Source organism: Mytilus galloprovincialis, chromosome 5 (assembly GCF_965363235.1).
Source record: "Mytilus galloprovincialis chromosome 5, xbMytGall1.hap1.1, whole genome shotgun sequence".
Classification (NCBI taxonomy): Eukaryota; Metazoa; Mollusca; class Bivalvia; order Mytilida; family Mytilidae; genus Mytilus; species Mytilus galloprovincialis.
Window position 1 is genome coordinate 18,232,240 of NC_134842.1, and position 13,613 is coordinate 18,245,852.

A 13,613-nucleotide genomic window follows, 5' to 3' on the forward strand; every position below is an offset into this window, starting at 1 on the left:
AATATAAGTGTTATACTTTTAGAAATAGGAGAATAGTAAATAACACTTACACGATTACTTTGACAGCACCCAACACAAAACATAATCAAAAACATTAAGTCAGGACAACATTATTCAATGACATTAGTTACCACCACATATTACCGCCACAGTTGTTTACCAATATTCATAGTTCGTAAATCTTTTATTTAGAAACGAACAAGCTTTTATCTAAAATTAGAAATACATGAAGTTTATATGTATTGTGAATTTTGAAACATTTTTATTGATTTACCTTAATTTTTTTCATAATCATGATAATAGGACTTCCAAGACTATATAATATTTTCCTCAGGATGGACAAACTGCTGTACATCGGGCATTGCTTCAGAGCAACACGGAGACTTTTGTTACACTAGTAGCATTTGGCGCCAATATCAATATATTAGATGGGGTAAGTTAACTGTCACCTACTACATAAGAAAATGCTATACCAAGTCAGGAATATGACAGTTGTGATATATTCGCTTTTTCAATACACGTACTTTATTTGTATGATAATAATGACAAGAGTAAACAGAAAATAACCACATGCTAAATTAGTTGGCAAACGGAAAAAACAAACATTTGGTACTGTCTGTGCACTGCTAGAAGAATATGCAACTTGATCACAATCGTGCAGAATATTCCTAAAATACACTTAGTTTTGGTACTTTCGGGATAGGTTTGAAAAGACAAATTAAGAAAATATTGACGGCATGGAAACTAATATAATCTCATTAAAACATCTCAAATATTTGTCTAAGCCTGACGGAATTGCACCATAGAATTCAAAATAATTCTATTATTAAAAATAAAATCACAAAAATATTGAACTCCGATGTAAATTTAAAAAGGAAAGTCCCTCATCAAATGGCAAAATCAAAAGCACAAACACATCAAACGTCAAACGAATGGATACCAACTGTCATACTCCTGATTTGATACAGGTATTTTACATGTAAGTCATTCAAGAGTTTAAGAACTTCAAATGAAAAAGGTAAACATTAACAATAAAGATAACTCAATTATATCTTCACAAGTCCTTGCGATTTTTACCATGTGGTTTTTGTTCCATAAAAAAAGATAAATGCAACACATACACAAACACGCATTTATATATATATATAAATATGCCTCGCTCGAAAAATTAATAAATAAATGCAGACAAACGACCAATTTGCTAGACATTTATCAAATCGGCATTCAATTTCAACAATAAATGTTATATAAACTGGGGAGCCATGCGCCTATTGCAGTATTGTGTTATCTCAATATACAATATAAAAAAAAAGCTTCATTTAATATAAAAAATATATTTTTTGTTTGAAGGTTTTGTTTTTTCTAACTATTGGTATGGGGCAATCAAATAGTATGTGCATTCTAATACTGTAAATTCAGAAATTATTGAGTGCAACTATTTTTGCGATTTTGTCATTTTAGACTGAAAAGTGAATTTAATTTTTACGATTTTGAGAAAAATCCTGTTTAATTCATATAAAATATTTCAAAATGCTAATTTATATTATTTCGTTCACACCTCTGTCGCATTTTTCGCAATTATAAAAACCTCGCAATAATTTCTCAATTTACAGTATAATCAAAGGTTTTTTTCCTTCTTCTATCATTCTAGAAAGGACAAAGCGGATTTGACATTGCTATGAAGAGAAAAGACTTAAATTCAGTAAAGTTTTTATGCTACTTTGGAGCTGAAGTCGCACTACAAGACTGGGTTCTTCTATCTGGGGATATAAATGGACTTGATAAACAAGATCAAGTAATGTTGAAACAAATTATGGATCAAAATGACAGATTAGCTGCAATTAACCACGGGTACATACATACATTTATACTAGTAGTAGATACCGGAAATAGTTTCCTTAAAGATATTCTTGTTTTTATGTAAGTAAAACAATGCCTTTTACATTACCATTCATTACAACTATTTATTTCTTTATTCTATATTGGTTAGAGGTATAGGGCAGGATAGAGATGTCACAAAACATGTTTAAAACCGTCACAAGTTTGCGCCTGTCCCAAGTGAGAAGCTTCTGGCCTTTGTTAAGCTGTAAGTTTTTTTAAATTTCAGTTCAATTAGATGTGTTGGAGTTAAGTGTGACATCTTTTTTCCTGAACTAATACACAGTTTTATTTAAGGGTCAGCTGAGGACTAAATCTGGATGAAGGATTTTATCGCTGTGGTGTAGACCCATTGGTGGCCTTCGGCTTTTGTTTCCTCTTTCATCGGGTTGTTGTCGCTTAGACATATCCCCCTTTTTCATTCTCAATTTTATCAAATCTTTTGATTGATCTATGTCAAAGTATCCTTCTCATATTTGGAATTTTTTTTTTACGGTTTCTTTTTGTTTTATAATCTGATGGAAACCTAAAATCTAGTATCTAAATATTAAATGTTAATGTTATAATTCAATCTCAGTGTAAAACAAAAGACCTTTACACAAAATATAAGGTTAAAAAATCTTAATTGTTTCATCAACGCCGAAACATTGTGAATATAAAAAGTGTTCGCGTATAGAAAAAAGATACATTAAAAGCAAACATTCGTTTAAAAATTTGTATGTCGAAATATGGTGATTTTTTGCATTAACTTAATTGATATGTATGCGCAAATGAATTAGAAATTTAACGAATATTCATTTTGAGATTTTGATGTCAAAATATAAAATAATTAAATGAACGGTACCATTTTTTCTCAAATTAAAAAAACATATATAGAAGGTTTTATCATGGCAAATATTGTAGTACAGTAATTTAGTTGGTACTTACATGCTCTCGTAACATGCAAGATAAACCAAAAAAAATTTCAAAATTATATACTTTCATAAATTAATTATATTCAATTTACAGATAGTTCAAATGATCTTAAAAGAGGGTCAAAAGATACCAGAGGGACAGACAAACTCATAGATTGAAAATAAACTGACCATGCTGACAAAGCCATAGCTAAAAATGAAAAACACAAACAGACAAATAAAAGTACACATGACACAACATAGTAAACTAAAGACTGAGCAACACGAACACCACCAAACATTGGGTGTTGATGAGTTGTAGCTTTCTGTGCCTAGAGCTGAGAACCTGAGTGTTTAGGATATTTCAATAATTCCATAAACCTACAGTAAATATACAATAGTAATTCACGTACCAATGATTTTATTATGTCAACGCTATATGACTGACATTTTAAAACATCCACCAGCAATGAAAATTGCCTAGTGGTATTTTTTTCTCAATAAAGATATGAGAAATATAAAGTTGTACGCCACACAATCGTCTTCATTATAATTATGAGTTGTGCCCGATTTAAACAGTTGAAAGGTCATTCAAATAATTTCGAATACTTCAATTTATTAAAAACCTGTTATGATTGTAAACTAATTGATAAAAATCTTGATACTATCCGATCACTGTAGTTTTGTTATTTCAGTTGTGGGGTCACTATGAAGTCGAAAACATTTTTTGGGGGATTTTTGTTTTTTTGCAAAATAAAATGCGAGCGAAAACGTTTTCAACGATTTAAGAAACTATGCATATACAGATATAATCTTTGAAAAATAAAGATATATTGCAAATTTATGTGATATGAACTGCTTGGTATTGGTATCTAATATTTTTTTGGCGTTTTAATTAACGTGGTGTTATGATGCCATCTTTTTCAAGTAAATAATTAGGCCGAATAATTCCCTTTTTTTGCGTCGTTTGTTTTCTATTATTTTTTAGTGTAAATTCACATTGCAATAAGACGTGTCATGGTACTTGTCTATCCCAAATTCATGTATTTGGTTTTGATGTTATATTTGTTATTCTCGTGGGATTTTGTCTGATGCTTGGTCCGTTTCTGTGTGTGTTACATTGTAGTGTTTTGTCGTTGTTCTCCTCTTATATTTAATGCGTTTCCCTCAGTTTTAGTTTGTTACCCCGATTTTGTTTTTTGTCCATGGATTTATGAGTTTGAACAGCGGTATACTACTGTTGCCTTTATTTGCAACCTGTCCTTAAAGGATTTTATTACCTCCGAGTAGCAATATACATTTTCTTTGTAGTTAATTCAGAGTATTCTTAGTATACAAATATCTTAAATTCCTCACATTTTATATAAAAAAAAGAATAATGAACGATATTAAGACACACGAGAAGCATAATGCCATTAAATACATGCTGACTGCATGTCAATTGATGAGTTTTACTCATATTAAAGTATAATATACGATTCAGTTTAATATATTATAATTGTTTTCAAGGTCCATATGTTATGAGCTACATCAAATAAAACCAAAGAATAAAATCCAGTATTTTTCGAGACTTTTCGTGGATATGGATACAGAGAAAATCACTGAAAGCTTCTTTATGTATTGTGCTAAAGAATCACCAGAATTCACAAGTAGTCAAATCCAGAAACAGGACGACGAACATTTCTTTTCTGATGTATTTGAAGTCATCGCATGGGGTTCTAAACCAGACTTTATTGATTTGGATATCAGAGTTGAAGGGAGACCTCAATGCAATGAAAAATTAAGATTGGTATCTATATCAGGTGTACTTTCCAAGGATATCATTATTGAGAAGAACCAGAGTGACGAGGTAACTACGTGAATAAAATGGATATCTTCGGGAAAATAAAGGAATATATTTTATAATAATAGAATTTCCCGACACCTCACCTTAGAAAGATTGTGCATTATAGGAAACAGTGCGTTGTGTTGAAGGGAAGAGTAGGAAAATGTTGGTTTTTTCCTAGACATATCGTAAATCCGATGCGCTTTTTGGGATTTGCCTTCATAAGTAACGCTAAAACCAAAGATATTTGATAGCCAATTATGGTAAAGACATGAAAATGTGAGGAGCTAAATGTCATAAAGGGACTAAATAAAAGCCAGCAAGTTAACAATTGTAATAATTTGCAAAATCTACATTATTCAAAATTTAGTTATAGAATATATGGAAACCCATTCAAATCATGAATTTGGCAAAGAGGTCCTTGTCCAATACAATTTGATCTGGATTCAATGGTTTTAACAATAAATCAGCACGCTTGAATGCTTATGCAACAACATTTTACATACTACTAGTCGTATGCTTTCCTTTGAAAAATATATTATTTTGAAAACTCAGAAATATTAATCGAACAAGAATTGCAATCTGATATATGCTATCATTAATAAAGGATCGACATTCATATTCAAGGTAAAATGTTTAGAGGGTTGTTGAAACATGACTAAATAATCGGTTAAGTATTAGCATGATAAGTACAACGCCCAATGAAAATTTAACCTTTGAAAACGTTAACAGTCAATTTCACTAAAGCCAGACGTTTATATTCTTAATCTACATAAAGGTGAAATTCAAAGGTATACAATTTTTCAGTTGCATTTCATATCATTGTCGTCTGTAATAAACTTAATAAAACAATATGATATTTGAAATTCCTGTTGGTATATTTAGCCTCTCTCATAGTTGTGATACTGAAAGTTTTTACACACCAAATCGGAACTCTTAGAACTTATGTTTTGAAATTAATAGACTTTAACTGAGAGATGATAGAATTATGTAATTTTTTAGTGTTATCTATTTCCAAAAAGCTTTGAACATAAAAGTCATTGATAATAATTAATTCTTTTTTTAATTTTCATATCATATTCATTGCAGGAAACAGTTATCTCCGTGCATGTCAGTCTATTGGCTGATGCCAAGTTTACCATTGTTTCTAAGGTTGTACCGGAAATATTTAATGTGACAAACGAATCACTCTGTATACACCCGCAAATGGAAAAGGAAGCAGAAATCGCAATACCGGAGGGTGCTTTTGATTCAGCTGGCCAGCTACAAGTAAATGTAAGTTTCATCTTACTTATAGGGCACATCATGATAAAAAAAACATACTGAACTCTGAGGAAAAAATGGAACGTCCCTAATCATTTGTATATCAAATTCCATTATATATCCAGCAATAGCATACAGAGCAATTTGACCTTGATGTATTTGTATTTATTTTATGACATAATATCTTCTGTATTCATTTTTTAATTCTTTCGATATAAACGCAATCAGTATAGGTTGCATAATAACGGTCGCCTAGCCACATTGATTTGAGTGTGAAATCGCTCACAAGATGATTCATGCGCATTTCATTAAAATAGCTAAATGTTTTAAATGTATAATAAACACTATAGTATCTAAAAACTGGACATCTTCTCTAAATTTATTAAACATCTTATAAATTTGTTTCTAAAACATGAATTATCGATTTGAAAAACTTCAAAGATGATTCCCTAAATCAAAACTTGTTTGGTCCAAATGTTACTTGCAATGGGACAAGAGCCACTAGTGGAACTGTAGGGACATCCAAGATGGCCGCCATGGCTAAAAATAGAACATAATATCTCAAAAACCAAAGCATTTAGAGCAAATCTGACAGGGGTAGAAATGTTAAACAGGTGAATATCTATCTGCCCTGAAATTTTCAGATGAATCGGATAACCTGTTGTTGGGTTGCTGCCCCTGAATTAGTAATTAAAGGAAATTTTGCTCTTTTTGGTTATTATCTTGAATATTATTATAGATAAAGATAAACAGTAAACAGCAATAATGTTCAGCAAAGTAAGATTTACAAATAAGTCAACATGACTGAAATGGTCAGTTGACCTCTTTAGGAGTTATTGCCCTTTATAGTCCATTTTTAACCATTTTTCGTAAATCTTAGTAATCTTTTACAAAAATCTTCTCCTCTGAAACTACTGGGCCAAATTAATCAAAACTTGTCCACAATCATCTTTTGGGTTAGTAGTTTGAAAAATGTGTCCGGTGACCCGGCCATCAAACCAAGATAGCTGCCATGGCTTAAAATAGAACAGAGTGTAAAATGCAGTTTTTGGCTTATAACTCAAAACCCAAAGCATTTAGAGCAAATCTGACATGGGGATAAAATTGTTTATCAGTTCAAGATCTATCTGCTCTGAAATTTTTAGATGAATCGGACAACCCGTTGTTGGGTTGCTGGCACTGAATTAGTAATTTTAAGGAAATTTTGCTCTTTTTGGTTATTATCTTGAATATTATTATAGATAGAGATAAACTATTAACAGCAATAATGTTCACCAAAGTAAGATTTACAAATAAGTCAACATGACTGAAATCATCAGTTGACCCCTTTAGGAGTTATTGCCCTTTATAGTCCATTTTTAACCATTTTTCGTAAATCTTAGTAATCTTTTACAAAAATCTTCTCATCTGAAACTACTTGGCCAAATTAATCAAAACTTGGCCACAATCATCTGTTGGGTTACTAGTTTGAAAAATGTGTCCGGTGATCTGGCCATCCAAACAAGATGGCTGCCATGGCTAAAAATAGAACATAGGGTAAAATGCAGTTTTTGGCTTATAACTCAAAACCCAAAGCATTTAGAGCAAATCTGACATGGAGTAAAATTGTTTATCAGGTCAACATTTGTCTGCTCTGAAATTTTTAGATGAATCGGACAACCCGTTGTTGGGTTGCTGACCCTGAATTGTTATAGGTGTTAAGGAAATTTTGCTGTTTTTGGTCATTATCTTGAATATTATTATTGATAGAGATAAACTATAAACAGCAATAATGTTCAGCAAAGTAAGATTTACAAATAAGTCAACATGACTGCAATGGTCAGTTGACCCCTTTAGGAGTTATTGCCCTTTATAGTCAATTTTTAACCATTTTTCGTAAATCTTAGTAATATTTTACAAAAATCTTCTCCTCTGAAACTACTGGGCCAAATTAATCCAAACTTGGCCACAATCATCTTTTGGGTTAGTAGTTTGAAAAATGAGTCCGGATGACCCGGCCATCAAACCAAGATGGCTGCCATGGCTTAAAATAGAACAGAGTGTAAAATGCAGTTTTTGGCTTATAACTCAAAACCCAAAGCATTTAGAGCAAATCTGACATGGGGGTAAAATTGTTTATCAGTTCAAGATCTATCTGCTCTGAAATTTTCAGATGAATCGGACAACCCGTTGTTGGGTTGCTGGCACTGAATTAGTAATTTAAGGAAATTTTGCTCTTTTTGGTTATTATCTTGAATATTATTTTAGATAGAGATAAACTATAAACAGCAATAATGTTCACCAAAGTAAGATTAACAAATAAGTCAACATGACTGAAATTATCAGTTGACCCCTTTAGGAGTTATTGCCCTTTATAGTCCATGTTTAACCATTTTTCGTAAATCTTAGTAATCTTTTACAAAAATCTTCTCCTCTGAAACTACTTGGCCAAATTAATCCAAACTTGGCCACAATCATCTTTTGGGTTACTAGTTTGAAAAATGTGTCCGGTGACCAAACAAGATGGCTGCGATGGCTAAAAATAGAACATGGGGTAAAATGCAGTTTTTGGCTTATAACTCAAAACCCAAAGCATTTAGAGCAAATCTGACATGGAGTAAAATTGTTTATCAGGTCAACATTTATCTGCTCTGAAATTTTTAGATGAATCGGACAACCCGTTGTTGGGTTGCTGACCCTGAATTGTTAGTTTTAAGGAAATTTTGCTGTTTTTGGTCATTATCTTGAATAATATTATTGATAGAGATAAACTGTAAACAACAATAATGTTCAGCAAAGTAAGATTTACAAATAAGTCAACATGACTTAAATGGTCAATTGACCCCCTTTTGAGTTATTGTTCTTTATAGTCAATTTTTAACAATTTTCATAAAATTTGTAAATTTTCACTAACATTTTCCTCTGAAACTAATGGGCCAAGTTCATTATAGATAGAGATAATTTTAAGCAGCAAGAATGTTCAGTAAAGTAAGATGTACAAACACATCACCATCACCAAAACACAATTTTGTCATCAATCCATCTGCTTCCTTTAATATTCACATAGACCAAGGTGAGCGACACAGGCTCTTTAGAGCCTCTAGTTTTATTTCATATTACCATAAATGGTGTTGTCTTTTTTATTCGACCGAAACATTTTGTGGTTGCACCTTTAAATTTGGTTTTCTCCAATCTGATAATGTGTCCCTTCTTTAGGTTTTTGAACTCATAAAGCATATTTCAAAATAGTATATTGACAGAGAAAAAAATGATAGAAGTGTATCATATTTTAATTTATGACATTTAGATTTCAGAAACAAAGGCATGGAATCATGAGGAGTATGAACTTGTAGATCCTGTCTTATTCACAAATGCAATTGATTTGACAATGCTGAACCACAGCCAGCCGTTAAAACCTGTTAAACTGACATTACCGGTGCATTCATCAGATCAAAGCAATGATGATATTATTATATTAATGTCTGATAAAGAGGAACCTGACGAAAATGAATGGGAGATATGCAGCAATGTTGACATTCATGGAAAATCTATTACATTTGATGTCCACCATTTATCTGTGTAAGGTTATACCTCATCTTCTTTCATCTCCTTTTGGTTACTATATAATCAGACCCATTTGCCTGTATATTGTTTAAAAAGAGGGACAAAAGATACGAGAGGGACAGTCAAACTTATAAATCTAAAACAAACTGACAACGGCATGGCTAACAATGAAAAAGACAAACAGAAAAGCAACAGTTCACATGACACTACATAGAAAACTAAAGAATATACAACATGAACCCTACCAAAAACTAGGGGTGATCTGCACAATATTCACAGTCTTCGGCAAAAATTAAGGCAAAACTATATTCAACATGGCTAAATGTGATTCGTTTTTTAACGTATTCATCTATAATAACAGAATATGCTACCTATGCACTTGATTTTCTTCATTTTATATTTTAGGCAAATTAGATATAGGCATTAAAATAAAGGGCATTGCATTATAAGAGAGATTTTTATAATATTGCATAGAGATAATAGATATCGAAAGCAAACTGTCATTATACTAATTCCAAGGCACAAATCAAAAGCCAATGAAAATATAAAAAAAACTTATGTGGCGTAGTCATGTCCGTGTAAGTAAATACCCGTTGATCAATGTAAGTTGATATGTCTCATTCGTAAAAGAACAGAACGTTTCATTTTAAACCTTATATTTACCTTATAGGTATATAGCTTGTTCTAAGCAACATATGGGTAAATCAAAAAGACAGGCGAGCAACGCAATCAAGAAGGAGGTACAAGTGGAATGTTTTGCTATGTTAAAAAAAGAATTGGATGGGAAACTATCTTTGATTATAGAATATGCATTGAAAAATAGAGGGAAAAGTAGAAGAAAAAAATGGAAAGATAAAGGATTCTGCACAATGTCAGTAGAATACAAAGATTGTGTGATGAAAGAGGGACAGACATCTCATGTAAGTATACAACGTACACACACTCAGTCTTGCCCTGCTTCACTTGCTATAAGTGGCAGGAATATATAATCGCAAAGTTTGACAATGACCAGATGAGAAATACATGTAGTATCGGTCATGTTTTGCTTACAGCTGGATGTTAACAATGATGGTTGCTTTAATTTATATTTTAACGACAAAACGATCACTTCAGCGTCATAATTTAAACTTTCTATTTTTTCAATAGCAAATGTTTTGCTTTATACAGGTTGGGGTTTTAAACTGTATACACTTTATTGTTAGCAACCTGTATGTTGGTCACAATAAGCGCTGTTATTTATAACATTTTGTTTTATTTTGACTGATTATGGTAGAGATTTTTCTGTATAGTGAACATATTTGTCGTCTTTATTCCATAGATAACACTTACCGGAAACATACAAACAGACAGCCTCAAACCCCAGGACCCCTTTCTCACACTGAATCCAAGGAAATTCAGGTTAGGGAATTATAGATCTTTTCACCTAATCAATGACACATCAGAATCACCATTAGAAGGAGACGTTCACATTGCAAAACGTCATGAAATAATAAACCAGCTTCAACAGCAGCCCGACGCATCGTATGGTCCAAACAAAGAAACTCGTATGTTTACCAACTGCTGTCACAAATCTGTGAAAAATTTTGAACCGGAAATACAGGTGGCATATGATACGGATTTTGAATTGGTTGTATCTCTACCGATTGACTCGACTATTCTAGGTAACTTATATAATTCAGATAATTCAAAATAAACATCCCAAGTGTCTGTCATTGTAGGAATTATAGGAAAAGTAACAAAAGGGAACGGATGTAAAAATGATAGTACGTCAATGAAGTTTATGTTTAATGACAAATGTAAAGTAACAGCGCACCTCTTTGCCTTTGCTGCTGTCCATAGTTGTTAGCTTGCCTTTTTCCGATGAATTAGACACGACACTTAAATTCACTAAAGCTATTCAACTGATAAGGAAGATACATAAAAATGCAAAATGTATCTCATCAACTGTCAATAACTAAATAAGAAAATGGTTATAATATCCGATTAATGTGTAATGAAAGATACTTTAGGTAATAAATGCTTAGATATTTTTGATTTCAGACAAATTGGCCGACTAGTCTTTTTCCTTATTGTTTCGTTATTGTTTTTTATTTTTATTTTTAATTTTGATTATTGTTTCGCTTCGCGCTGATTGTATGAAGTACGCCTTTTCACAATCATTCTGTGTTGGATTATTTCACGAATGTCCTCTGTTAGAACAGGTCTTAAAAGAAGGTCAAATGATACCAAAGGAACTTCAAACATATAAATCAAAAACAAACTTACAACGGCATGGAAAGAAATCAAAGAAAGAGGTCAAGAGACAAACAAATGTACACAAGTATGTTTTAATACAACCAACACTTCATATGTAACTGATTCGAGCCTATTTCTAAAAAGTTCTCATCGGTTACTGAATGTCTTCTTTGTTATTTTGTTTATGTGTTGGCATTAATATGGCCATTTGTTTTCTCATTTGAACTGTTTGATTAATTTGTTATTTGATGCTGTCTTAAGCTGACTAAATTGACTATACGGTACATGTTTACCTTTTGTTTAAGGGCCTGTTTGTAAAACCACGGTTGATTCTACAATGTATCAATTTAGAATGTCCTTCAAATATAATATGTGGCATTGGCAATCATCTAACATCGTGTTTTTATGTGAAATAGTTTTAGAAAGACTTGCGTGTAAATAGACTATTTCAACGCAACATCAAAAAATTATAGGAATTGTATCTTCTTTTTCCCCATTAAAAGTGTCCTTTTAAATGTCGATTTCATAAATACAACCCTCACTTCAAACTATATTGTTCACAAAAAACTATAATAATGCACGGTAGGGATATACTTTTTTGACATCGTTTGGTAATCATTGTCGTTGGAGTGCTGAATATTTGACTTACACCTTTTAAGTCCGATTGTTTTATTATAAATACTTTCAATACTATGGAAACATAAATATTTGTATATTTTCATTCTTCTAGATATAAAACAGGAGGAAGTGGGTGTAGCCTCGGATGACCATCAATGTAAGTTATTCAATCAGACTGATCATAAATATACTGTTCCCAATACTGGTCATACATTAAACTGACTACATAGACCATAGGTCTCGTATAGATTGATATCCACTATTGGTGTAGTGCATTGTTTAAAGCCGTTCCTACCTTTAAAGTCGTAGCTAGGATTGCTAACTTTACAGTAATTTGGTCTTTGGTGGACAGTGGCAGTCATTAAATATCTAAATGTTTTTTACTGTCCATATATATAATAGAATTAATAAACTAGAATGTGATGCAAAAAAAAAAAAATGAAGCATGCTACATTATAACTAAGGTCAGAGGGCCGATGTTACGATAGTTTTGTCTTATTTTTTTTATTTATTTTTTTTGCACTTCCCAACCCTTTTCAATCTTTATCCCTGTAAGATCAAAATGTTCCTTGTTTTCTGTATCATCTGTATTATCAGAACCGTAAAATCGGTTTTTTAATATCACTGTGTGTATTTCTGAATAAAATTTATTCAAGAGTAAGAATCTAATAAAATTCAAACTTTATCAGACTATCGAAGCACATTATTGATATAGTATAATTTTCATAACAGCGTAGAAAACAGCAATACTTATGTTGATAAAATTTACTACTTAATTTACCTTTAACTTGTTTGTCATTGTTTATCGATAAGAGTGATTATAGGGTCACTGAGTATATCAGTGGCCTTCCAATGGAGATCTACTTAGAAAAAGGAGTGAAGTACATGAAGGTATACTAGAAGAAAATAAAGAAAGTTTTAACATTTAACATTTAAATCAAAACACAAGGTTAAGTCATTTGATAGTTATTCGTATTATTTGTTTGGCGTTTAGAACATTTCGCGACCGCATAGATTAAATGTCTATAACACGTACGATAGAACAAGTAGGGCATTACAGACGAACGTTCACTTAATCTTACCCGGTCAATTGATAACCTGCACGTGTTAAGAAATAGTCTTGTGTATGCTCTTATCAAAATGATTCTATTACTTCCATGTCAGACTGATTAGATATTTTTAAGTTTATTGATGTACAAAAGCAAGACTTATCAGATACTTCTAGCAATTCATTGGGATAAAGAAAATCCTGAAAATAGATTAGGACTATCAAACACAACAGTACAAAAGAAAAATTCTATGGCCACAGTCAAGTCAAACAATAGTCCATAGACACTTCACAGCAAACGTAACCATGC

The 13,613-nt window shown here is 31.8% G+C and overlaps 1 protein-coding gene across 2 annotated transcripts in view; it reads left to right on the forward strand.

Moving 5' to 3' along the window:
* The window catches only part of LOC143075309 (uncharacterized), a 47,319-nt gene that overhangs the window by 2,705 nt on the left and 31,001 nt on the right, over window positions 1–13,613 (forward strand). Inside the window, exons 3-10 of one of the 2 annotated variants that reach the window (XM_076250680.1) lie at window positions 335–433; window positions 1,652–1,851; window positions 4,281–4,620; window positions 5,686–5,871; window positions 9,146–9,417; window positions 10,073–10,322; window positions 10,721–11,063; window positions 12,368–12,412. In XM_076250680.1, coding sequence (XP_076106795.1) covers window positions 335–433; window positions 1,652–1,851; window positions 4,281–4,620; window positions 5,686–5,871; window positions 9,146–9,417; window positions 10,073–10,322; window positions 10,721–11,063; window positions 12,368–12,412 — 1,735 coding nt within the window. The remainder of the gene's footprint in view (window positions 1–334; window positions 434–1,651; window positions 1,852–4,280; window positions 4,621–5,685; window positions 5,872–9,145; window positions 9,418–10,072; window positions 10,323–10,720; window positions 11,064–12,367; window positions 12,413–13,613) is intronic. The other variant, XM_076250682.1, reaches the window with a different exon arrangement.